This window comes from Zonotrichia leucophrys, unplaced genomic scaffold (assembly GCF_028769735.1).
Source record: "Zonotrichia leucophrys gambelii isolate GWCS_2022_RI unplaced genomic scaffold, RI_Zleu_2.0 Scaffold_34_1600103, whole genome shotgun sequence".
Classification (NCBI taxonomy): domain Eukaryota; kingdom Metazoa; phylum Chordata; class Aves; order Passeriformes; family Passerellidae; genus Zonotrichia; species Zonotrichia leucophrys.
The window spans coordinates 986540-1011707 of NW_026992239.1; the positions used below are offsets into that span (position 1 = coordinate 986540).

At 64.0% G+C, this 25168-nt stretch overlaps 3 protein-coding genes across 4 annotated transcripts; 1 reads left to right on the plus strand and 2 right to left on the minus strand.

Annotated features, from left to right (window-relative positions):
• Positions 1-1310: 1310 nt before the first annotated feature.
• On the minus strand, positions 1311-19745 carry LOC135460236 (autophagy-related protein 2 homolog B-like). The gene is made up of 26 exons (XM_064736969.1): positions 19447-19745; positions 18098-18248; positions 17572-17694; positions 16388-16493; positions 15811-15928; positions 14861-14956; positions 13983-14079; positions 12566-12694; positions 11787-11881; positions 11039-11087; positions 10784-10964; positions 10008-10137; positions 9349-9462; positions 9062-9223; positions 8676-8877; positions 8166-8253; positions 7574-7664; positions 7315-7457; positions 5965-6131; positions 5705-5868; positions 5214-5343; positions 4140-4303; positions 3393-3473; positions 2848-2954; positions 1677-1766; positions 1311-1332 (listed from the first exon to the last, which is right to left on the minus strand). Exons 1-26 carry the CDS (start codon positions 19615-19617, stop codon positions 1311-1313), a joined length of 3171 nt encoding a protein of 1056 aa, XP_064593039.1. The 5' UTR covers positions 19618-19745.
• A 437-nt stretch (positions 19746-20182) lies between these two features.
• On the minus strand, positions 20183-21432 carry GPHA2 (glycoprotein hormone subunit alpha 2). Its single transcript, XM_064737104.1, has 3 exons — positions 21251-21432; positions 20722-20903; positions 20183-20389 (listed from the first exon to the last, which is right to left on the minus strand). Exons 1-3 carry the CDS (start codon positions 21351-21353, stop codon positions 20291-20293), a joined length of 384 nt encoding a protein of 127 aa, XP_064593174.1. The 5' UTR covers positions 21354-21432; the 3' UTR covers positions 20183-20290.
• Positions 21433-21460: 28 nt separating this feature from the next.
• On the plus strand, positions 21461-25133 carry ARL2 (ADP ribosylation factor like GTPase 2). 2 transcript variants are annotated; one of them, XM_064737103.1, is made up of 6 exons: positions 21461-21619; positions 22033-22143; positions 22661-22823; positions 23848-23928; positions 24115-24198; positions 24481-25133. In XM_064737103.1, the coding sequence occupies exons 1-6, from the start codon at positions 21555-21557 to the stop codon at positions 24529-24531; spliced, it is 555 nt and encodes a 184-aa protein (XP_064593173.1). In that variant the 5' UTR covers positions 21461-21554; the 3' UTR covers positions 24532-25133. The 2 variants fall into 2 exon arrangements, with proteins under 2 accessions (XP_064593173.1, XP_064593172.1); XM_064737102.1 differs by lacking the exon at positions 24481-25133 and having other exon boundaries at positions 24115-24278.
• The last annotated feature ends 35 nt before the right edge of the window (positions 25134-25168 follow it).

Below are 25168 nucleotides of genomic sequence, written 5' to 3' on the forward strand. Positions count from 1 at the left end.
CCCTATCCCAAAAACCCTTGTCCCATCTCGTTTCACCTGCGACCCCCCAAATTAAAACCCAAAATAGGAGCCCCCATGGGCCTCCACCCCACCCCCAAGCCCCATCGGGTCCCATCGGAGCCCCGGCGGGGTCCCCTCCGAGGTCCCCCATTCTCTGGGTCCGCCCGTTGGGGCCCTGGGCGCCTGGGGGGTCCCCATGCGGGGGTCCCATATATCCCCAATTCCGGGGGTCCCATTACCCATTGGTGCTCCCATTCGTCAGCCTCCCCATATACCAAACCGGGCAGGACTCCCATATACCCCAAACTTGGGGTTCCCAATCCACCCGGGTGTCCCAATCGGGTCCCCTCGATCCCATACGGGTCCCCTTCCCAATCCCCAATCTGGTAGACCCTCCCCAAATTCACCCATTATCGGTGACCCTCCCCAAATTCCGGGTGATCCCCATAATTCGGGTCGGTCCCATTATTGGGGTCAACCCCCCCATTACTCGGGTCCCCCCTTAATCCATTGGAGTCTCCCATTCGGGTTCGAGACCCCTTTCCCATAAAGGGGTTCCCCTCCCCAATATCGGGTACCCCCCAAATACCCCACCGGGTAGTCCCATTTTAGGTCACTCCCCAATTTCGGGTCACCCCTTTCCAGTCCCCATCTTCAGGACCCGTCCCCTATTGGAGACTCTCCCCATTTCGGGTCCCCTGCCAGATACCCCATACCGGGTTCAGGACTCCCCAATTCGGGGTGCCTCCCCATTTCAGGTCACCATGATCGGGGTCCCCATTTCAGGTGATCCCAAGTTGGGTACCCCATTGTGTCGCTCCCCAGGTCGGGGGTCCCCCATAATTGGAGTGGCTCTCCCCATTTTGGGGTTCACCCATTTTGGATCCCCATTTGGGGTGACCCATTAGTGACCTCCCCATTTTGGTGTTTCCCCCTTTGAGTCCCCATTTTGGGTCCCATTTGGGTCTCCCCATCCTCCCAGGTCCCCATTTCTCCCCCATTTCGGGATCCCCATTTCCGTTGGGTCCCTCCCCATTTTTGGGGTCGTACCCCCTTGCAGGCGCAGCGCCTCGCAGCGCTGCGTCAGGACAGTCGGGCGTACCCCAAACACCGGGTCAGGGCCAGGGGGGGCAGCACCCCAAAATAAAAACCCGCAAAAAACAACCAGCAAAATCCACAAAAAAAAATCCTTAAAAACCCCAGAAAAGACCCCAAACCCAAAACCCCCAGGACCACTCGAAAGAGAACCAAAACCACCCAAAAAACAAAAAACCGGACCAAACCCCAAAACTCCCCCTCCCCTCGGACCCTCAAGAAACCCCCATAGCAACCCTGGAACCCCAAAAAAAACCCAAAAATATCCAAAACCTCCCCCGGACCCCCTAAAAAAGACCAAAAAAAACCAACCCCCCCCCCCAGACCCCCAAAAAACCCCCAGAAAACCCAAAAACCCCCTGGAACCTTCCCAAAAAACCCCAAAACCACCAAAACCCCCACCCAGACCCCTAAAAAAATCCCCAAAAACCCTCCCGGACTCCCCTAAAAAAACCCCAAAAAACCCTCCCAAACCCCCTAAAAAAATTCCCAAAAAAAACCCAAAAAAATCCAGAGACCTCCCAGGGCCTCCCCAACCCCCCCTGAGACCCCCAAGCCCCCCAAGCCCCCCCGGTTCCCACCGGAGCCCCCCCGGGCGGGGGTCGGGGCCGCTCCCGCAGGTCACGCTCAGCATCTCGGCCGTCAGCAGCACCCGCTGGGGCAGGGGCGGCCTGGGGGGGCCCCGAATGCGGGTCAGGACCCCTCCCCAAATACCCCAAACCCGGGTCAGACCCCTCCCCAAATCCCGGTCAGACCCCTCCCCAAATACCCCAAACCCGGGTCAGACCCCTCCCCAAATACCCCAAACCTGGGCCAGGACCCCTCCCCAAATACCCCAAATCAGGGTCAGGACCCCCCCAAATATCCCAAACCCGGGTCAGACCCCTCCCCAAATATCCCCAAATCTGGGTCAGACCCCCTCCCCAAATACCCCAAACCCGGGTCAGGACCCCTCCCCAAATCCCGGTGAGACCCCTCCCCAAATACCCAAAACCCGGGTCAGGACCCCTCCCCAAATACCCCAAACCCAGGTAAGGACCCCTCCCCAAATCCCGGTCAGACCCTCCCCAAATACCCCAAATCCGGGTCAGACCCCTCCCCAAAACCCGGATCAGACCCTCCCCAAATACCCCAAACCCGGGTCAGACCCCTCCCCAAATACCCCCAAACCCGGGTCAGACCCCCCCCCAAATCCGGGTCAGACCCCTCCCCAAATACCCCAAACCCGGGTCAGGACCCCTCCCCAAATACCCCCAAATCCGGGTCAGGACCCCTCCCCAAATACCCCGAACCCGGGTCAGACCCCCTCCCCAAATCCGGGTCAGACCCCCTCCCCAAATCCCGGTCAGACCCCTCCCCAAATACCCCAAATCCGGGTCAGACCCCTCCCCAAATACCCCAAATCCGGGTCAGAACCCCCCAAAGGGATTGGGGGCTTCCCCCTCCCCAAATACCCCAGATTGGGGTGAGCCCTCTCTCAGGAACCCCATTTTGGGGTCACCCCTCATTTTGGAATCCCCAATTTGGGGGGACGCCCCCTTGCAGGACCCTCCCCATTTTGGTGTCACCCCCTCTCAGAGCCCCCATTTTGGGATCCCAATTTCGGGGTCTCCCCCCCTCCCAGGACCCCCATTTCTCCCCCCATTTTGGGATCTCCCCCCGGTTTTGGGATCCCTATTTTGGGGTGTCCCCCCCATTTTTGGGGTCCCCCCCCATTTCTGGGATCCCCCTCCCCGTTTTTGGGGTGCCCACCTGTAGTCGAGGCCGCAGCGCTGCAGGTGCAGGTGCAGCTGGGTCAGGGGCGTGGGGGGCGTGTACCCCAAAACCGGCTCGTCCTCCAGGGCCAGCAGGGACAGCAGCTGGGAACCCCAAAAACGAGAAAAACCCGTGAAAAAAAAACAAGAAAAAACCACCAAAAATGAGAAAATCCTGTAAAAAAACCCCAGAAATTAGAAAACCCCAGGAAAATACCCCAAAACTGGTTTGTCCTCCAGGGACAGCAGCTGGGAAAGGGGGAAAAGGGAGAGCCCAGAACCCCAAAAATGAGAAAAACCAGGGAAAAAACCCCAAAAATGAGAAAACGCCATTAAAAAACCCAGAAGTGAGAAAACCCCAAAAAACCCCACAAAACCAGAAAACCCCCCAAGAGAACCCCAACCCCCAGGAGTCCCAAAAGAACCCCAAAAATGGGAATGAGCAAAACAGCCCCAAAAATGGGGACCTCAGAAACCCAAAAAACCAGAACCCCAAACTCAGGAACCCCAGACCCCTCCCCAAATTGGGGTCCCCCCCCTCACCTGTTGGTACCAGGGGGTCCCGGGGGGGTCAGGTCGGTGTTTCAGCATCAGCCCCTCCAGGGCCAGCGCCACCTCCAGCTCCTGGCACGGGGGGGGACACGGAGGGGACATCGGGGACATTCGGGGGGGGCACAGGGGTGTCACCCCCCCAGGGTCCCCAATGTCCCCCCAGGGTCCCCAATGTCCCCTCCCCATTCATGTCCTTCCTGCGCTTTCCTGTCCCCACATCCTCCCCGTGTCCCTCTGTCCGTCTGTCCCCATGTCCCTCTGTCCCTCCCATGTCTGTCTGTCCCCATGTCCCACCTTGTGTCCCCATTGGGGCTCAGTGTCCCACCCGCAGCCAGCCCCACCCTGTCCCCGTGTCTGTCTGTCTGTCTGTCCCCAATCCCTGTGTCCCCCCCTATCCCCCAGTGTGTTGGTCTGTCCCACCTTGGTGTCCCCATTGGCGCTCAGTGTCCCCCCCATGTCTGTCTGTCCCCCCCGTCCCCCAGTGTGTTGGTCTGTCCCACCTTGGTGTCCCCCTTGGCGCTCAGTGTCCCCCCCATGTCTGTCTGCCCCCCCCGTCCCTCGTGCGTTGGTCTGTCCCACCTTGGTGTCCCCATTGGCGCTCAGTGTCCCCCCATGTCTGTCTGTCCCCCCCGTCCCCCTGTGCGTTGGTCTGTCCCACCTTGGTGTCCCCATTAGCGCTCAGTGTCCCCCCCATGTCTGTCTGTCCCCCCCGTCCCCCTGTGTGTTGGTCTGTCCCACCTTGGTGTCCCCGTTGGCGCTCAATGTCCCGCCCATGGCCAGCGCCATCATGCGCGGGGGCCGCGGGGGGGTCCCGGGGGGGGGCGCGGGCTCCTCCCAGGGCACCAGGGTGGGCAGCAGGGGGGGGGGCGGCCCCGGCCCCGCCCCCTCCGCGGGCACCGGGCCTGGGGGGGGGGAGGGGACATGGTGGGGGAGGGGCTGGGGACCCCCAAAATGGGGCACGAGCCCCTCCCAGAAACAACGACCCCCCCAAAAAATACAGAGATCCACCCCCCCACTTCTGGTCAGCCACCCGCCCTGGGACCCCCCCCCCGGATTTGGGCCCCTCCGGTTTGCCCCATTCTCCCTCCGGTTTTGTTTCTCCCCCCCACCCCATTTCCACCAACCGCCCCTGCAATTTTGGGGACCCGCCCCCCGTTTTTGGGGTGGTTTTTGGGGTGTTTGTGGGCTGATTTTGGGGTGATTTCAGGGTATTTCGGTACCGTGCAGCAGGCGCAGGCTCCGGGTGTCAGCGCAGGCCCGGGACAGGCCCCGCACCCCCATTTTTAGGTTATTTTTGGGGTGGTTTTATGGTCATTTTCAGGGTGTTTTAGGGGTGCTTTTGGGGTGTTTTTAGGGCGTTTTTGGGATGATTTTGGGGTGGTTTTGGACTGATTTTGGGTTAATTTCAGGGTATTTCAACCTGCAGCAGGCGCAGGCTCCGGGCATCAGCGCAGGCCCAGGACAGGCCCCACACACCCCGGTTTTGGGTTATTTTTGGGTTACTTTTAGGGTGTTTTTAGGGTGGTTTTGGGGTGGTTTTGGGGTGGTTTGGGCATGACGTTGGGGTGGTTTTGGGGTGATTTTGGGTTAATTTCAGGGTATTTTAGTACCGTGCAGCAGGCGCAGGCTCCGGGCGTCAGCGCAGGCCCGGGACAGGCCCCGCACGCCCCGGTTTTGGGTTATTTTTGGGTTACTTTTAGGGTGTTTTTAGGGTGTTTTTGGGGTGGTTTTGGGGTGTTTTTGGGGTGGTTTGGGGATGATTTTGGGGTGGCTTTGGGGTGATTTTGGGTTAATTTCAGGGTATTTCAGTACCGTGCAGCAGGCGCAGGCTCCGGGCGTCGGCGCAGGCCCGGGACAGGCCCCGCACCCCCCCCGGGCGGGGGAGGACACAGAGCCGCCCCTCCCCCAGCTCCAGCTCCAGCCGCGAGCCGGGGAGACCCCCCTGGGGACCCCAAAAACGTCATTACATGGTGACCCCCCCTTGGGGACACCCCAAAATCCGCGTGACATCCTGACCCTCCCCCACAGCCTGGGACACCCCCTTGGGGACACAGAGCAGGGACCCAGAGTGACACCAGGGTGACACAGGGTGGCAAAGGGTGACAATTGGGGACCCTCATGGGGACCCAGGGTGGCAGCTGGGGTGGCCCAAGGTGACAATAGGGGACACAAGGTGACAATAAGGGACCTGCCCTCAGCACAGGGGGACACTCAGCAGTGACACAGGGCGACACTAAAGGACCCAAGGTGACACAGAGTGACAATAAACGAACACAAGGTGACAATCGGGGACCCCTCCTCACCTCGGGGGGACACTCGGCGGTGACGCGGCCCCAGGGCACGGTGACCAGGATGGCGCCGCCGCTGCTGTCCCTGGGTGTCACCCGAGTCTCCCCGGTGTCCCCGAGGTCCTGCGGGGACCCCCTGCGGCCTTCATCGTCCTCATCATCGTCATCATCCTCTGAGTCTGGGGGACAATGGGGAGGGGGGTCAGGGGACATCAGGTGACACCTGGGGACACCCAAGGGACACCTGGGGACACGCAGGATTTGGGGGCTCTCACCTGTGCCCAGCCCGGACCTGCAGGGCCTGAAGGAGGCGGGGCCTTCCGAGTGGGTGGAGTCCTCCAAAGGGGCGGAGTCCTCTGAGGGGGCGTGGTCTCCGCAGGGGGCGGGGCCGGCCGGGGGGGCGGGGCCGGCCGGCTCCCAGAGCAGGAGATCGTTGTTGATCCTGGGGGGGGGCAGGGGGGTCACGGGCACCCCCAGGTTTTGGGGTTTGTCCCCAAATTTTTGGGGTTTGTCCCAGATTTTTGGGGTTTGTCCCCAGGTTTTGGGATCTGGGGTTTCTCCCCAAATTTTGGGGTTTGGGGTTTGTCCCCAGGTTTTGGGGATCACCCCAGGTTTCGGGGCCCCCTCAGGGTGGGGCACCCCCTCACCTGTCCCCCTGCCCCCCTGTCCTTCACCTGTCCCACTGTTCCCTCATCTGTCCCCTCCCCTGTCCCTCACCTGCTGTCTCCACAGCTGTCCCCACCTGTTCTCCTATATGTCCCTCACCTGTCCCGTCCGTGTGTCCCTCTGTCCCTCACCTGTCTGTGTGTCCTCTGTCCCTCACCTGTCTGTGTGTCCCTCACCCGTCCCTGTGTCCCCTCACCTGTCCGTGTGTCCCCCACCTGTCCGTGTGTCCCTCACCTGTCCGTGTGTCCCCTCACCTGTCCGTGTGTCCCTCTGTCCCCCACCTGTCCCTCACCCGTCCCTGTGTCCCCTCACCTGTCTGTGTGTCCCCCACCTGTCCGTGTGTCCCTCACCTGTCCCCTGTCCCTCACCTGTCCGTGTGTCCCTCACCTGTCCGTGTCCCCTCACCCGTCCGTGTGTCCCTCACCTGTCCGTGTGTCCCTCACCTGTCCGTGTGTCCCTCACCTGTCCGTGTGTCCCCCACCTGTCCCCTGTCCCTCACCTGTCCGTGTGTCCCTCCCCTGTCCGTGTGTCCCTCTGTCCCTCCACCTGTCCGTGTGTCCCTCACCTGTCCGTGTGTCCCTTGCTTGTCCGTGTGTCCCTCCCCTGTCCGTGTGTCCGTGTGTCCCTCACCCGTCCGTGTGTCCCCCACCCGTCCGTGTGTCCCCTCCCCTGTCCGTGTGTCCCTCACCTGTCCCTGTGTCCCCTCACCTGTCCGTGTGTCCCTCCACCTGTCCCTCTGTCGTCTCACCTGTTCCTCTGTCCCCCCACCTGTCCCCTGTCCCTCACCTGTCCGTGTGTCCCTCACCTGTCCGTGTGTCCCTCACCTGTCCGTGTGTCCCCCCCCTGTCCGTGTGTCCCCTCACCTGTCCGTGTGTCCCCTCACCTGTCCGTGTGTCCCTCACCTGTCCGTGTGTCCCTCCCCTGTCCGTGTGTCCCTGTGTCCCCCGCCTGTCCCTCACCTGTTGTACAGGCGCTGCAGCAGCTCGGGCGGGCTCAGGCTCAGGTGTGCTCGGGGCAGCGTCACCTGCAGGCTCCAGGGGGCCCCGCCCAGGGCCCCGCCCACGAACGCCCCCAACTCCTCAGGGGTCCCGGGCAGCACCAGCTGGGGGGGGGCACAGGTGGGAGGGGGGTCAGGGACCCTCAGAGACCCCCGGGATGTGGGGAGGGGGCTCAGGGACCCCCAAAGCCCCCCCCGGGTATTTTGGGGAGGGGTCTCACCTCGTGGCTCTCGTAAATGCTGCGCCGGGCGGAGAACGGGGTCGGGGGGGGCCCCGGTGGGGGGGGGGTCGCGTTCACCGTCACCTCCAGCCTGGGGGGGGGAGGGGAAATTAGGGGAGGGGTCAGCATGGGGGGTGGGAGCCCCCAGACCCCTCAGAATCCACCCCAGACCCCAGAAATGGACCTGGGGACCCCCAGAAATGGATCCTGGGGACCCCCTCCCACCTTAAAAACGGACCCCAGGGACCCCCAAAATCAGACCTTAAGGACCCCCCCCACCCCATAAACAGATCCTGGGGATCTCCCCTCCCCAAAAAAACTCTGGGATCCCCCCACCCCAAAAATAGATCCCAGAGACCCTCCCAACCCCGTGGATGGACCCCCCCAGGATCACCCAAAATCCAACCCCAGGGACACCCCCAGCCCCACAAATGGACCCGGGGGACCCCCCCCACTCCCAAAATGGACCTCAGGGACCCCTCCCACCACAAAAGAGACCCCAAGGACCCCCCCAGACCCACAAATGAACACCAAGGACCCCCCCAGACCCACAGATGAACCCCAGAGACCCCCAGACCCCCCCCGATCTCACGTGGGCAGGCAGGGGGCGCCCCCCGGGCCGGGCCCGGGCTCGGCTCGCAGGCAGGGCAGGGTCCCCATGTCCTCGGCCTCGTACGTCACTGGGGGGGACACCATGGGGGGGGGTCGCTGTGAGCCCCCCATGTCCCCTCTGTGCCCCCCATGTCCCCTCTGTGTCTCTGGGAGTGCCCCCCCGTCACAGCCCCCCCCGGCCATACCTGGATCTGCCCCACAAACCCCCCCCCCCAAAATGTCCCTGCTGTCCCCAGCAGCGCCCCCTCCCCTCCCCGTCCCCCCAACACCCCTGACCCCGCAAACCCCCCATCCCACCCCCCGTTTACCCCCATTGCCTCCTGTCCCCCCACCCCGTCCCTTGACCCCCTCCCCAATGTGGCCCCCCCATCCCCCCCACCATATCCCCCCATTTCCCACCCCCCATCTCCCCCATCCTGTCCCTTGTCCCCACCCCGTGTCCCCCCATTTCCCACCCCCACCCCCACATTTTCCCCCTTCCCCCACTCACCCTCCAGGTGGTCGCAGGCCATGGCCCCGCCCATCGGGCCCGCCCACCCCCTGGCCCCGCCCAGCCCCACCCGGAGGCTCTCGGGGCGGAGCCGGGGGGGAGGGGCCCGCAGGGGGGCGGGGCGAAGGTCGGTCAGGGGCAGGTGCAGCCGCAGCTCCGCCCCCGGCACCGCCCACCGCACCAGGGGCCACGCCCACCGCGCCTGGGGGAGGGGCGGGGTCAGGACACGCCTGGGGACCGTGACAAAGCCACACCCACAGCAAGCCCCTCCCCATCAGCCACACCCATTGAACAAGCTCCTCCCCTCCCTCCTCCCAAGCTCCTCCCACTTCAAGCCCCTCCCACCCCAAGCCCCCATTGGCCCCACCCAATCCAGCCCCACCCACCTCGTCGGGGGGCGTGTCCTGCTCTGTGGGCGTGTCCGTGGCGCGGTGGGCGTGGCCCAGCAGGGCCTGGAGGGCGGGGCCGAGGCGCTCGAGCAGCCCCAGGTCCAGCTCGGCCTGGGGGGGGCTCAGCTGCAGCCCCAGCTCCAGCGGGGGGGGCGGGCCCTGGGGGGCGCAGGGGTCAGGGGGGGCGCGGGGGGGCTGGCCACGCCCCCCGGAGCCCCCCGAGCCCCGCCCCCCTCCCCAAATCCCGCCTGGGGGGGCAGAGGGGCCCCCCCTCCCCCACTCACCTTGGGTAGGGGCGGAGCTCCGGGGGGGGCGGGGCCGGGCGGGCCCCAGCGGAGGCGGAGCACAGGCTGGGCGGGGGCGGGGCCGGCGGCCGGGGGGGCGGGGAAACGCAGGACCTGGGGGCGGGGACAGGGATGGGTGGGGTGGCCACACCCTGGCAGGCCCCGCCCCTTCACAGACACACCCTGCCAGGCCACACCCCTTTGTGTGAGCCCCGCTCCTCCACAGACACACCCAGATAGACCACACCCCATTATGTGAGCCCCACCCCTCCACACACACCGACAGACCACACCCTTTGTGTGAGCCCCGCCCCTCCACAGACACACCCAGATAGACCACACCCCTTTGTGTGAACCCCACCCTCCACACACAGACAGGCCACGCCCTTCGTGTGAGCCCGCCCCTGCACAGCCACACCCATTCCCACCTCCCCTCGGGCCACACCCCCTCTCTCTGGCTCCACCCCAAGCTGTGTGCAGCTGCCAGACCACGCCCACTTCCAGAACCCACAGCCACATCCTCCCCAAGCCCCACCCACCCCAAGCCCCACCCTCCTTTAGCCCCACCCTCCTGGCCCCGCCCACCTGTATCCGGTCGGGCTCCGCCCCAGGCCCCGCCCACCTGTATCCGGTCAGGCTCCGCCCCAGGCCCCGCCCACCTGTATCCGGTCGGGCTCCGCCCCCGGCAGCTCCTCCTGCAGCTCCAGGCGGGCGAGGGAGAGGAGCCCCCCCCGGGGCCCCCCCGCGGCCCCCCGGGACAGAGAGAGCTGGGCCCCGCCCGCGGACAGCCTGGGGACGGACGGACAGACGGACAGTGAGGGACAGACGGACAGTGAGGGACAGACAGGGACAGACAGTGAGGGACAGACAGACAGTGAGGGACAGACGGACAGACAGACAGTGAGGGACAGTGAGGGACAGACGGACAGTGAGGGACAGTGAGGGACAGACAGGGACAGACGGACAGTGAGGGACAGTGAGGGACAGACGGACAGTGAGGGACAGACGGACAGTGAGGGACAGACGGACAGTGAGGGACAGTGAGGGACAGACGGACAGTGAGGGACAGACGGACAGTGAGGGACAGACGGACAGTGAGGGACAGACGGACAAACGGACAGTGAGGGACAGACAGGGACAGGGTAGGGGACAAAGGTGGGAGGACCTGGGGGGACAAAGAGGGGCTGGGAACTGGAGAGAGAAAATGGAGAAAAACTGAAAGGAAACGAGAAAAAAATGGGAAAAATAGGAAAAAACTGGGGAGAAAAAAAATGGGGAGGGGGAAACAAATTTGGAGACAGGGAGGGACAAGGGGAGGGGTCCCGGGGGGACAAATTTGGGGACAAAAAAGGGATAAAAGAGCAAAGACAGAGGGAGGAACAAGGATGGGAGGGGCTTTGGGGACATTGAGGACACCGGGGGGGTGTGGCCTTACCTGAGGTGGGGGAAGGGCAGGGCGTGGTCCCAGGCTGGGTGGGCGTGGCCTTGGCAGAGCTCCTCCCACAGGCGCTGGTGGGCGGGGCTGGGGGCCCCTCCCATTTCGGGCAGGAGGGCGGTGACGGTGCCCAGGGTCACCTGCAGGCGCAGAGACCCCCCCCAAAAAGGGGGACCCCGGCCTGGGGAGGGGGTCAGGGATGGGGGGGGGGACACAGAGACCCCCCCGGACCCCCCCGGGACCCCCCGGACTCACCTGGGGGGGCGCTGCTGTGGGGGGAGGGGCGGCGGCACCGGGGGCTGCCCTGGGGGGGGGGGGGGGGGGAGGGGTCAAACCCCAAAATTCCCCCAAAAACATTCCCAAATTCTCCTGTCAGGATTTCTCATAAAAACTCCCAAAAAATCCCCCCTGACCCCAATAACCCCCCCCTCAAAAAAAGGCCAAATTTTCCTTCGTGGACCCCCAAAAAATCCCCCCAAAATCTCTCCTCAAAACCCCAAATAAGCCACTCAACTCCCCCTCTCAAAACCCAAATAAAAACCCCCCCAAACCCCCAAACCCCCAAAAATCCCCCCAAACTCCCCCCCCAAAACCCCAAATAAAACCCCCCCCAAACCCCCCAAAAATCCCCCCAAACCCCCCTCCCCAAAACCCCAAATAAAACCCCCCAAACCCCCAAAAATCCTCCCTCAGGACTCCAAAAATCGCCCCAAAATCCTTCCCCAAAACCCCCCCAAAAAAAACCCCAAAACCGCCCCCTAACCCCAAATAAACCGCCCCAAAACCCCCCCCAAAATCTTCCCTCAGGACCCCAAAAATCCCCCAAAACCCCCCCTAAAACCCCAAATAAAAACCCCAACTCTCCCTCCCAAAACCCCAAACAAACCCCCTCAAAGCCCCCCCAAAAAACACAAAATACAAAATAAACCCCTCAAAACTCCAAACACCAAAATTCCCAAATTTCCCCAAAATTCCCAAAGCCCCCAAAGCCCCCCAGACTCACGGCCGGGCTGGGGGAGGGGCTGCCCCTGGGGGTCTCCTCGGGGGGGGCTGCGCTGTCCCCCCCCCCCAGGGACCCCGTCATGGAGTAGAACAGCTCTGGGGGGGAAGGGAAACAGGTGAGGATCCCCAAAAACACCCAAAAAACCCCAAAAACCCCCCAAAATGCCCCCAATATCCCCCAATATCCCCCTCAGACCCCCCCAAATCCCCCCTAAAGCCCCACCCAACCCTCCCAGCCCCCCAAAAACCCACCCAAAATCCATCCCAAAACCCCCAAAACCCCCCCAAAACCCACCCCAAAACCCACCCAAAGTCCCCCCAAAATCCTCCAAAATCTCCCTAAAATCCATCCCAAAACCCCCAAAACCCCTCCAAAACCCACCCAAAATCCCCCCAAAATCCTCCCAAAATCTCCCTAAAATCCATCCCAAAACCCCCAAAACTCCTCCCAATCCCCCCAAATCCCACCCAAAATCCCCCAAAATCCTCCCAAAATCTCCCTAAAATCCATCCCAAAACCCCAAATCTCCTCCAAAACCCCCCCAAAATCCCCCCAAAACCCCCCAAAACCCTCCAAAATCCATCCCAAAACCCCCAAAACTCCTCCCAATCCCCCCAAATCCCACCAAATCCCCCCAAAATCCTCCCAAAATCCCCCTAAAATCCATCCCAAAACCCCCAAATCCCCTAAAATCCATCCCAAAACCCCCAAATCCCCCCCAAATCCCCCCAAGCCCCACCTAATCCCCCCCCAAGCCCCCCCCGCCCCTCCCCCCTCACCGCTGTCGGGGTCCCCCCCGGGGGGGCTCGGGGGGTCGCGCCCCCCCCTCATTCCCCGGCTCAGCTCCCGCTCGATCAAAGCCAGGTCCTGCGGGCCCAGGGGGCGGCTGCGACCCCCGGGGGGGGAACCTGGGGGGGGAGACCCCCAAAATGACACAGTGCACCCCAAATTAACACAGTGCACCCCAAAAATCACCCCAAATAACACATTGCCCCCCCAAAAAACACACTGACCCCCCAAATTAACACCGTGCACCCCAAAAAACTGCCCCAAAATAACACACTGCCCCCAAAAATCACCCCAAAATAACACACTGCCCCAAAAATCACCCCAAAATAACACACTGCCCCCCGAATTAACACAGTGCACCCCAAAATAACACACTGCCCCCCGAAAATCACCCCAAAATAACACACTGCCCGAAATCACCCAAAACAACACAGTGCCCCCCAAATTAACACAGTGCACCCCAAAATAACACACTGCCCCCCGAAAATCACCCCAAAATAACACACTGATCCCCCGAAAATCACCCCAAAATAACACACTGCCCCCCAAAAAATCACCCCGAAATAACACACTGATCCCCCAAAACACCCCAAAATAACACACTGCCCCCCGAAAAATCACCCCAAAATCAACACACTGCCCCCAAAAATCACCCAAAATAACACACTGCCACCCCAAAAATCACCCAAAATAACACACTGCCCCCAAAATCACCTCAAAATAACACACTGACCCCCAAAAATCACCCCAAAATAACACACTGCCCCTGAAAATCACCCCAAAATAACACACTGCCCCCAAAAACACGCCCCCACAAATAACACACTGCCCCCCGAAAATCACCCCAAAATAACACACTGCCCCCCGAATAATCCACCCCCAAAATATAACACTGTCCCCCGAAATCCCCCAAAATAATACATGCCCCCGAATAACACAGTGCACCCCAAAATAACACAGTGCACGCCCCACACACTGCCCCCAAAATCACCCCAAAAAACACACTGCCCCCCAAAAAATCACCCCAAAATAACACACTGCCCCCCGAAAATCACCCCAAAATAACACAGTGCCCCCCCGAAAATCACCCCAAAATAACACACTGCCCCCTGAAAAATCACCCCAAAATAACACACTGCCCCCCAAATTAACACAGTGCATCCCAAAATAACACCCTGCCCCCCAAATTAACACAGTGCACCCCAAAAACTGCCCCAAATAACACATTTCCCCCAAAAGAAGCCCCTGCCCCCCAAAATAACTCAGGTGTTTGGGGAGGCTCCCCCAGCCCCAATCCCCTCCCCTGGGTTTTGGGGTGCCCCCTGTGTTTTTGGGATTCCCCCCAGGTTTTGAGCCCCCCCCCCCGATTTTGGGGTCCCCCCCGTGTTTTGGGGGGGGGTCACTCACCGGGGGGGTCGAGCGCCCCCAGCAGCCCCCGCAGGATCCCCAGCAGGGGGGGGGGCAGCAGCAGGTGCAGCGCCCCCACCTTCCCCTCCAGCTCCACCTGGGCACGGGCACGGTCACACAAACACACCAAAAACAGCCCAAAAATCCCCAAAAATCCCCCAAAATCCCGAAATCCCCAAAATCCCGAAATCCCCAAAATCCCCAAAAATCCCCAAAATCCCGAAATCCCCAAAATCCCCAAAAATCCCCAAAATCCCAAAATCCCCAAAATCCCCAGAACCAGACCCCAAAAATACCAAAAACCAGACCCCAAAAACACCAAAAATCCCACAAACCAAACCCCAAAAACACCAAAACCCCCGAAAACACCAAAAATCCTGAAAATCCCAAAACCTGACCCCGAAAACCCTGAAATCCCCCAGAACCAGACCCCAAAGACGCCAAAATCCCCAAAACCAGACCCCAAAAACCCAAAAACACCAAAACTGAGCTCCCACCTTCCCAGTCCCTCCCAGTACAAACCAATGCTTCTCAATCCCCTCCCAGTTTGCCCCAGTGCCCCCCAGTCCCTCCCAGTATAAACCAGTCTGTTCCCAGTCCCTCCCAGTCCATCCCAGTCCATTCCCAGTCCCCCCCAGTATAAACCAATGCCCCCCAGTCCCTCCCAGTACAAACCAATGCTTCTCAATCCCCTCCCAGTTTGCCCCAGTGCCTCCCAGTCCCTCCCAGTATAAACCAGTGCCCCCCAGTCCATCCCAGTCCCTCCCAGTCTGTTCCCAGTCCCTCCCAGTATAAACCGGTCTGTTCCCAGTCCCTCCCAGTATAACCCAGTCCCTCCCAGTATAAACCAGTCTGTTCCCAGTCCCTCCCAGTCGCACCCCCGGGCCCGGCACGTTCTCGTTCTGCTTCAGGCGCAGCCACAGCTCCGAGGGGCCCGGCAGGAGAGCGGCCAGCACGGGGGGGGGCACGGGCACCTGGGGACAGAGGGGGGACATGGGACATAGGGACACTGAGGAACAGGTGACACAGCTGTGCCCCGGGTGTCCGTGCAGCCATCCCTGTGCTCAGGCTGGGCAGAGGGTGGCACCGAGGGACACGGGGGTGACAGGGGGGTGACACAGGTGACACGGGTGACACGGGTGACACGGGTGACACGGGTGACAGAGGGGTGACACGAGTGACACGGGTGACACGGGTGACACGGGTGACACGGGTGACACGGGTGTGACACGGGTGACACGGGTGACACGGGTGACACGGGTGACACGGGTGACACGGGTGACACAGGGGTGACACGGGTGACACGGGTGACACGGGTGACACAGGTGTGACACGGGTGACACGGGTGACACGGGAGACACGGGTGACACGGGTGACACGGGTGTGACACAGGTGTGACACAGGTGTGACACGTGTGACACGGGTGACACAGGTGACACAGGTGACACAGGTGACACGGGTGACACAGGTGACACGGGTGACACGGGTGACACGGGTGACACAGGTGACACAGGTGTGACACAGGTGTGACACAGGTGTGACACAGGTGTGACACAGGTGACACGGGTGACACGGGTGACACAGGTGTGACACGGGTGACACGGGTGACACGGGTGACACGGGTGACACGGGTGACACAGGTGTGACACAGGTGACACGGGTGACACAGGTGACACGGGTGACACGGGTGACACGGGTGACACAGGTGACACGGGTGACACGGGTGACACAGGTGTGACACAGGTGTGACATGGGTGACACGGGTGACACAGGTGACACGGGTGACACAGGTGACACGGGTGACACGGGTGACACGGGTGACACGTACCTGTGCCCAGGCCGGCGGCAGCTCCTGCCACAGCACCCTGAGGTCGCGCAGCCGCAGCCCCTTGTGCAGCACGGCCGGGGCGCCCCCGGTGCCCCCACCCGAGTCCTCGTACTCCACCCTGGGGACACGGCAGACACACCTGGGATACACCTGGGGACAGCTGGGGACACCTGGGGACACCTGGGATACACCTGAGATACACCTGAGATACACCTGGGACACACCTGGGATACACCTGAGATACACCTGGGACACACCTGGGATACACTGGGATACACCTGGATACACCTGGGACAGCTGGGGACAGCTGGGGACACCTGGGATACACCTGGGGACACCTGGGGACACCTGGGATACACCTGGGGACACCTGGGATACACCTGAGATACACCTGGGGACAGCTGAGATTCCTGGGGACACCTGGGACACACCTGGGATACACCTGGGGACACCTGACATACCTGGGGACACCTGGGACACACCTGGGACAGCTGGGGACACCTGAGATACCTGGGGACAGCTGAGGACACGCCTGAGACTCCCCCAGACCCAGCCAGGCCCCTCCCCTCCCCCTCACCTGGGCAGGTGCAGCTCCAGGGCCCCCCCCGGGCCCCCCCCGGGCTGTGGGGGCAGCTCCAGGCGCAGCTCCGTGAGCTCCAGCAGCACCTGCAGCCGCCGCAGCACTGCGGGACATTGGGGACATTGGGGACACTGGGGACATTGGGGACATTGGGGACATTGGGGACACTGGGGACACTGGGACATTGGGACATTGGGGACACAGGGACATTGGGACATTGGGACACTGGGACACTGGGGACATTGTGGGCACATTGGGACATTGGGACACTGGGGACAGTTGGGACATTGGGGACACTGGGGACATGGGGACATTGGGACATTGGGACATTGGGACATTGGGGACACTGGGGACTTTGGGGACAGTGGGGACACTGGGGACACTGGACATTGGGGACACTGGGGACATTGGGGACACTGGGACATTGGGGACATTGGGACACTGGGGACACTGGGACGTTGGGACATTGGGGACACTGGGGACACTGGGGACACTGGACATTGGGGACACTGGGACACTGGGACATTGGGGACTTGGGGACATTGGGGACATTGGGGACATTGGGGACACTGGGGACATTGGGGACATTGGGGACACTGGGGACATTGGGGACATTGGGGACACTGGGGACACTGGGTCGCCAATGTCCCCGCTGCCCCCAAGCTCTCCCTCTGTCCCCCTCGTCCCCCCATCCTTGTCCCCTCTGTGTCCCCAATGTGCCCCACAATGTCCCCACTGTCCCCAATCCCTTCCCGTGTCCCCAGTGTCCCCATCCCCCCAATGTCCCAGCAGTGTCCCCAACGTCCCACCTGTTCCCCCCAATGTCCTCCCCAATGTCCCCACCGTCCCCAATGTCCCCCAATGTCCCCGATGTCCCCGATGTCCCCATTGTCCCCACCTGTGTCGATGGTCACCGCCAGCGCCTCCAGCCCCTGTCCCTCTGTCCCCAATGTCCCTGCTGTCCCCTCAGTGTCCCTGTCCCTCTGTCCATGTCCCCAAGGTCCCCCCATCCCCATGGTCCCCTCAGTGTCCTCCCCAATGTCCCCTCAGTGTCCCCAATGTCCACAGTGTCCCTGTCCCTCTGTCCATGTCCCCAAGGTCCCCCCATCCCCATGGTCCCCTCAGTGTCCCCAATGTCCCCACCGTCCCCAATGTCCCCCCAGTGTCCCCATTGTCCCCACCTGTGTCGATGGTCACCGCCAGCGCCTCCAGCCCCTCCAGGGGGGGCGGTTCCGGGGGGGGGTCCCGGCCCTGCTGTGCCCCCCCCGGGGGGGGCGACCCCGGCCCTGGGGACCCCGGCGGGCCTGGGGGGACACGGGGGGGGGTCAGAGAAGGGGGTCACGGAGGGGTCAGGGGGGGTCAGAGAGGGGTCACGGGGGGGACACAGGGGGGACGTCAGGGGACACCAGGGGGGAACAGAAGGGACACGGGGAGGTCAGGGAGGGTCAGGGGACACGGGAGAGGGGACAGGGGACACTGGGGGTGGCAGAGGGGGACAAGGGACATGGAGGGACATTGCGGGGGGCACACGGGGGTGACCTGGGGGCGACCCGGCGGGGGTCAGGGCGACCCAGGGGTGACATCAGGGTGACACCAGGGCTCAGCACCACTCATGGGGGGGACAGGGGGTGGACATGGTGGGGTCAGGAAGGGTCAGGGTGCCCCAGGGCGCCCATGGGTGCCCCGGGGTGCCCCGGTGGCACTCACGGGGCCGCAGCACGAGGCGCAGGCGCTGCAGCCGCAGCCGCACGGGCTCCGCGCCGAGCTGCGCCCAGGGCACCGTCACCGTCACGGCCCCGAGCGCGCCCTCGCGCAGCTCCAGCGGCGCCCCCGCCGCCGCCAGCAGCTCGTCCACGGCCTGCGGGCACGGGGAGGGTCGGGGGGCGCGGGGAACGGGGCCGGAACGGGCCGGAACCACCCCCAGAACCGGCCCGGAACGGCCCCGGAATCAGCCCAAAATCCGCCCCGGAACCGGCCCCGAAATCAGCCCAAAATCACACCCAGAACCGGCCCGGAACGGCCCCGAATCAGCCCAAAATCCGCCCTAGAACCGGCCCGGAACGGCCCCGAATCACCCCAAAATCCGCCCCGGAACCGGCCCGGAACGGCCCCGAATCAGCCCAAAATCCGCCCCGGAACCGGCCCGGAATGGCCCCGAAATCAGCCCAAAATCCGCCCCAGAACCGGCCCGGAACGGCCCCGAATCAGCCCAAAATTACCCCCGGAACCGACCCCGAAATCACTCCAAAATCAGCCCGAAATTACCCGAAAGTAACCCTAAAATCAGCCCCGGAACAGCCCCGAATCAGCCCAAAATTACCCCCGGAACCGGCCCCGAAATCAGCCCAAAATCCGCCCCAGAACCGGCCCGGAATGGCCCCGAAATCCGCCCCGGAACGACCCCGAAATCACCCCCAGAACGGCCCCAAAATCACCCCAAAATCAGCCCGAAATTACCCGAAAGTAACCCTAAAATCAGCCCCGGAACCGCCCCGAAATCAGCCCAAAATCGGCCCGAAATCATCCCCGGAACGGGTCCGGAACCAGCCCGAAAAAACTCCAAAATCAGCCCCAGAACGGCCCCAGAACAACCCTGAAATAACCCCAACAACGGCCTCGAAATAACCCCAAAATCAGCCCGAAATCACCCCAAAATAACCCTAAAATCAGCCCCGGAACCGTCCCCGAATGACCCCAAAACCACCCCCGGAACCGGCCCGGGATCAGCCCGAAATAACCCCAAAATCAGCGCCGGGACGGTCCCGAAATTATCCCAAAATCAGCCGCAAAATGGCCCCAGAATCCCTCCCGGAACCACCCCAAAATCAGCCCCCAAACCCGTCCCAAACTGCCCCAAAATCAGCCCCAGAATCAGCCCCAAAACCGCCCCAAATTCACCCCGAAACCGCCCCAAAAACCTTCAAACCGCCCCAAATCCCCCGCGGATTCCCCAAGGCGCCCCCAAACCCCGGAAAATCCCCAAAAAACCGAACCCGCACCCCCTGCCCCCGTTATCCCGCCGGTTCTCCCCGGTGCCCCCGTTATCCCCTGCTGACCGCCGCCCGCAGCCGCAGCTCCCGCAGGCTCCCGGTGCCTCCCCGCAGGTCCAGCCCGAGCTGCTCCAGCCGCAGCGGCTCCTCCAGGAAGGGCCCGAGCCAGCGCTGCAGCGCGTACCGGGCGGCGCGGGCCTTGAGCGCCTCGGGCCAGCCCCGCGCCCAGCGCGGCATGGCCGCGGCACCGGGAGCGGTACCGGGAGCGGAACCGGCACCGGAATCCGCGCCGACGGCGGCCCGGGGATCGGTCCCAGCCCCGGGAGCGGCTCCGGAGCCGCGGTCGGGCCCGAACCGGGAGCGGCTCCGCCTCACACACCAGCACCGGCACCGGCACCGGCTCCGCCACACAGCGCCGCTTCCGGCCCCGCCCACGCACTTCCGCTGCGGATCCACAGCTCCTCATTGGCTGCCGAGGGTTTGACGGACGGCGCGCTCCCCGTCAGTCAGCGGGAGCGGAGCGGCGCCGGCCAATCAGAACGCGGCATAGGGCGTGCGCGAGCGCTCAGACCAATGGCGATAAGGGGAGGTGCGTAGGGAGGACCCGAGGAGGAGGCGGAGGAGAGGCGGGGTCTGCGCCGGAAGTGGCGAAAGGAGGTTCCGGAAGTGGGAGGATCCGAGGGGGCTGAGGGGACAGACCCCCCCCAAACCCCAGGGCTGTTTTGGGACAATAAAGGATTTTTCGGGGCAATAAATGGCTTTTGAGGGCAATAAAGAATTTTATGGGGCAAAAAAAGGACTTTTAGCCAGCAATAAAAGATTTTTGTGTCAATAAAGGATTTTTGGGGGCAGTCCCGTGTCAGTCCCGGTTCGGTCCTGGGTCGGTCCCGGTCGGTTCCGGTCACTCCGGTCAGTAGCGGCCCCCCCGGCACAGGTCGCACCTGCAGGACGTGGCCGAGACCGTCCGGAGCCGCCGGGACCCGCCCGGGCAGCGCAAGGTGAGCTGCACCTGCGGGGGGCGGGGTCAGGGGCGGGGCCAGGGACACACCCAGGCACACCCGGGCGTGCCACGCCCACACCTGAACACGCCCGGACACACCTGAGTGTGCCACGCCCATACCTGAACACGCCCTGCCACACCCTTGCAGGCCACACCCACACTTGCTCATGCCCTGCTACACCTTCTCAGACCACGCCCACACCCGTTTAGCCACACCCACTCCACTCAAGCCCCACCCCCAGCCTCCCCGTGCCCCCAGGCCCCGCCCACACCCTCAAAATCCCCGCCCCCGCAGCCCCTCGCCATCCTGGCCCCGCCCCGCACACCGAGTCACCGCCCACCCGTGTCACGTGCTCCATGGTGCAGCACCGCGCCTGCGCCAGCAGGCTCCGCCCTCCGGCCTCCAGCAGCGCGAGGGGGGCGGGGCCGGCGCTCGACTCGCAGTGCCCCGCGCATGCGCCTAGCCAGGCCACGCCCCCCGAGCGGCATCGCTCCGCCCCTCTCGGCAGGGGCAGCGGGACCCCTGGAATGGAGGAGGGGTCAAAGGGGGCGGAGTCTGGAGGGGAGGGGGGAGGAGCCTTGAGGGGCGGGGCTGTGCAGGTGTGGGCGGAGCTCCTGGGGCTTCGGGGGGGTCCCGGGGGTCTCTGGGGATCTTGGGGGATTTTGGGGGGCCCGGGGGGTAATGGGGGTCTTGGGGGGGGGGCTCTGGGGAGTTTCTGGGGGTCCCAGGGGAATTTCGGGGGGTCCTTGGGGGATTCTGGGAAAGTTTTGGGGGTCCCGGAGGTGTCTCTGAGGGTCCCGGGGGCAGTTTGGGCGTTCCCAGGGAATTTTGGGGGGGTTTTGGGGGTTCCGGGGTCCCCCCGCTCTTACGGCGCAGGCGGCAGCCCGGCCCGGGGGTCTCGGTGGCGGCCGGGGGCGGCAGCGGGAGGATGAGGAAGATGAGGAGGATGAGGAGGAAGCTCCGGGCGGCCATGGCGGATCCGGGACCCCCCCGGGACCCCCCGGGACCCCCAAACCCCGCCCGGGCCTCCCCCCCATCCCCCGGTTCCTCCGGTCCGCCAGGGGGCGCGCGGTGCCGGCAGCGCCAACCCGGAAGTGGTGGCGGGAGCGGCGGCGCGCGGGCCAATGGGAGCTGGGGGCGGGGCCGGAGGGGGCGGGGCCTTGCTCGGCCGCCATGGGGCTCCTGACGATCCTGAAGAAAATGCGCGAGAAGGAGCGAGAGCTGCGGCTGCTCGTGCTGTGAGCGGGGCTAAGGGGGGCGGGGCCGAGGGGGCGGGGCTGGGGAGAGGGAGGGGGCGGGGCCTGCGCGGGGGGAGGGGGCTCGCGGGGGGGGGGGGGGATGGGGAGGCCGCGTGGTGGGGGCGGGTTTGCGGTACTTCCGGTGGGTGGGGCGGAGGGGCGGGGCTTAGGAGGGTGGGGCACATTGGGGAGGAGTCTCTGAGGGTGTGGTTGGGGTGTGGCCCTTGGGGGTGGGGTCAGTTTGGGTGGGGTCCATGGGTGTGGTTTAAAGGGGTGGGGCCCGCAAAGGGGGCGTGGTCAGGGCAGAGTTATTGGCACCTATAAAGGCAGGGAAAGAGGCGGGTTTACGCTCAGGGCGGGGCTCTGGGGGCGTGTCCGTGCGTGGGCGTGCCCTGAGGCCCCGCCCCTCGCAGGGGATTGGACAACGCCGGGAAGACGACGCTGCTGAAGCGGCTGAACGGGGAGGACGTGGGCGGCACCTCCCCCACGCTGGGCTTCAACATCAAAACGCTCGAGCACCGCGGGTCAGGGGCGGGGCCTAGGGGGCGGGGCCTAGGGGGCGGGGCCAATGGGGCGGGGCGAAATGCTCTGGGGCAGAGCCATGGGCATCAGGGGGCAGGGAAGGGGCGGGGCCAAGGGGCATGGATTCTGGGGGCGGGGCTAATGGCTGGGGGAGGGGTTACTTGGAGGGAGGGGCCGCTGGATGTGGGTGGAGCCAATGGGTGGGAGGGGGCACCAGTTTGGGGAGGGGCATCCAGGTGGGAGGGGCCATCGGGAAGGGGCGGGGCCCATGCTGCTAACCCTAATGACCTCATGTTGACCCTGCTGACCCCACCCTGACCTCTGTGACACTTGTGACCCCTGAATGACCCCGTGACCTTTGTGTGACCCCTGTGTGACCCCTGTATGACCCCAGGTTCCAGCTGCACGTGTGGGACATCGGGGGTCAGAGCTCTCTGTGCTGACCATGACTGACCATCACTGACCCCGGTGTGACCCCACTGACCCCTGAATGACCCCGTGACCCCTGTGTGACCCCAGGTTCCAGCTGCACGTGTGGGACGTCGGGGGCCAGAGCTCTCTGCGCTCCTATTGGCGCAATTACTTCGAGAGCACGGACGGGCTGGTCTGGGTGGTGGACAGCAGTGACCACGAGCGGCTCAAGCTCTGTGCCCGCGAGCTGAAAGCGCTGCTGAAGGAAGAGGTGACACCCTGGGGACACCCTGGGGACACCCTGGGGACATTGGGGACACCCTGGGGACACCCTGGGGACACCCTGGGGACATTGGGATATCCTGGGGACACCCTGGGGACACCTTGATGACATTGGGGACACCCTGGGGACACCCTGGGGACACCCTGGGGACATTGGGACATCCCTGGGGACACCCTGGGACACCACTGGAAGACATTGGGGACACGGACCTCGGGGTGGGGACAGCTGACTGGGGCTCAACTCTGTGGGACTGAAACCCTCAGGGGGGACACCCTGGGGACACCTTGGGGACACCTGGGGACACCCTGGGGACACCTCTGGGGACACCCTGGGGACTGATATCTGGGGACACCCTGGGGACACCTGGGGACACCCTGGGGACATTGGGACACCCGGGGACACCTGGGACACGGATGACATTGGGGACACGGGACGGCTGGGCGGGGATTGGGGACAGCATGGGACACCGGGGACATCAACTGCCAGGGACTCCAGGTGGCCATGATGCATGGAGACACCCTGGGGACACTGGGGACACCTGGGCTTGGATCCCTGGGGACACCCGGGGCCTGAGCATGGGGCATGGGGATATTGGGGACACCGGGACAGGGGAGGGGACAGGGACAGGGGACAGACCGGGGGACACCGGGGACTGGGGAAATGGGGGACAGGGACACAGGGATAGGAAGGGACACGGGACGGGCTGGGGTGGTGGACAGCGGACGGGCTCACTCCGGTGACTCCAGGTCCGCTCCAGACCGTCCCTGTGCCTTGTCCCCATCCTGGCCTTGGACCCTTGCGCTCCCTCAGGGGACACCCAGGCTGAGCAGGGGCTGGGAAGGATGTGGGGGGACACAGGGACAGGGAGGGGACAGGGATGTGGTGACAGAGGGGGGACACGGGGACGTGGGGAAATGGGGGGACAGGGCTGGGGTGGTGACACGGGGCTGGGCCATCATGGGGTGACCCCGTCCCTGTCCCTGTCCCTGTCCCTGTCCCTGTCCCCTCACAGCGCCTGGCCGGGGCCTCCCTGCTCGTGTTCGCCAACAAGCAGGACCTGCCCGGGGCGCTGCCGGCCGGGGACATCCGACAGGTACCCTGACCCCTGCGTGACCCCTGCGTGACCCCTGCGTGACCCCTGCGTGACCCCTGCGTGACCCCTGTGCCCCCCCCCAGGCCCTGGAGCTGGACTCCATCCGCAGCCCTGTGACCCCTGACCCCCCTGTGACCCCTGGGTGACCCCTGGGTGACCCCTGTGTGACCCCTGTGCTCCCCCCAGGCCCTGGAGCTGGACTCCATCCGCAGCCACCGCTGGCGCCTCCAGGGCTGCTCGGCCTTCACCGGGCGCGACCTCCTGCCCGGCCTGGACTGGCTGCTGGACGACATCGGGGCCCGGCTGTGCCCCATTGACTGACCACTGAGTCACAACACCTGACCGGCCCCGTGACCACTGAGTTGACAGCAGACCTGCCGGCGTGCAGCCGCATTGCCCTCCTGACCCCCTGGACCCCGGCTGCTGGACACCTGGGTGCCCTGTGTGACCCCTAGTTGACCCTGATGTCCCACGACCCCGAGTGACCCTACTGGACCTCCAGTGACCACCCGGACTCCTGGACTGACCCCTCACCGTGCCCTCCTGCCCGGCCTGGACTGGCTGCTGGACGACATCGGGGCCCGGCTGTGCCCCATTGACTGACCACTGAGTGACCACTGACCACCGGAGTGACTCCTGCAGTGACCACAGTGACCACCGACCCCTGACTGACCCCACAGTGCCCTCCTGCCCGGCCTGGACTGGCTGCTGGACGACATCGGGGCCCGGCTGTGCCCCATAGACTGACCACTGAGTGACCACAGTGACCACACTGACCAGTGACCCCAGAGTGACCCACCCTGAGTGACCACAGACTGACCACAGTGACCGCATTGCCCTCCTGCCCGGCCTGGACTGGCTGCTGGACGACATCGGGGCCCGCCTGTGCCCCATTGACTGACCACTGAGTGACCACAGTGACCACTGACCACCGACTGAGTGATCCTGAGTGACCGCAGTGACCACCAGAGTGACCCTCAGTGACTCTTGTGCCCCATGGAGTGACCACTGCAGTGACCCCCCCCAGACTGACCCTTAGAGTGACCACAGTGACAACTGACCATTTGAATGACCACCAGTGACCTCTGGAGCAACCCTGAGTGACCGCCGGACTGACCACCAGAGTGACCCCTGCAGTGACCACTGGAGTGACCCCGCCCAGCCCCTCCCCTCGGTGCCAATAAAGTTGGGCAGTTTTGGGTCAATTTCAGGGCATTTTGGGTCAGTTTTGGGCCATTTT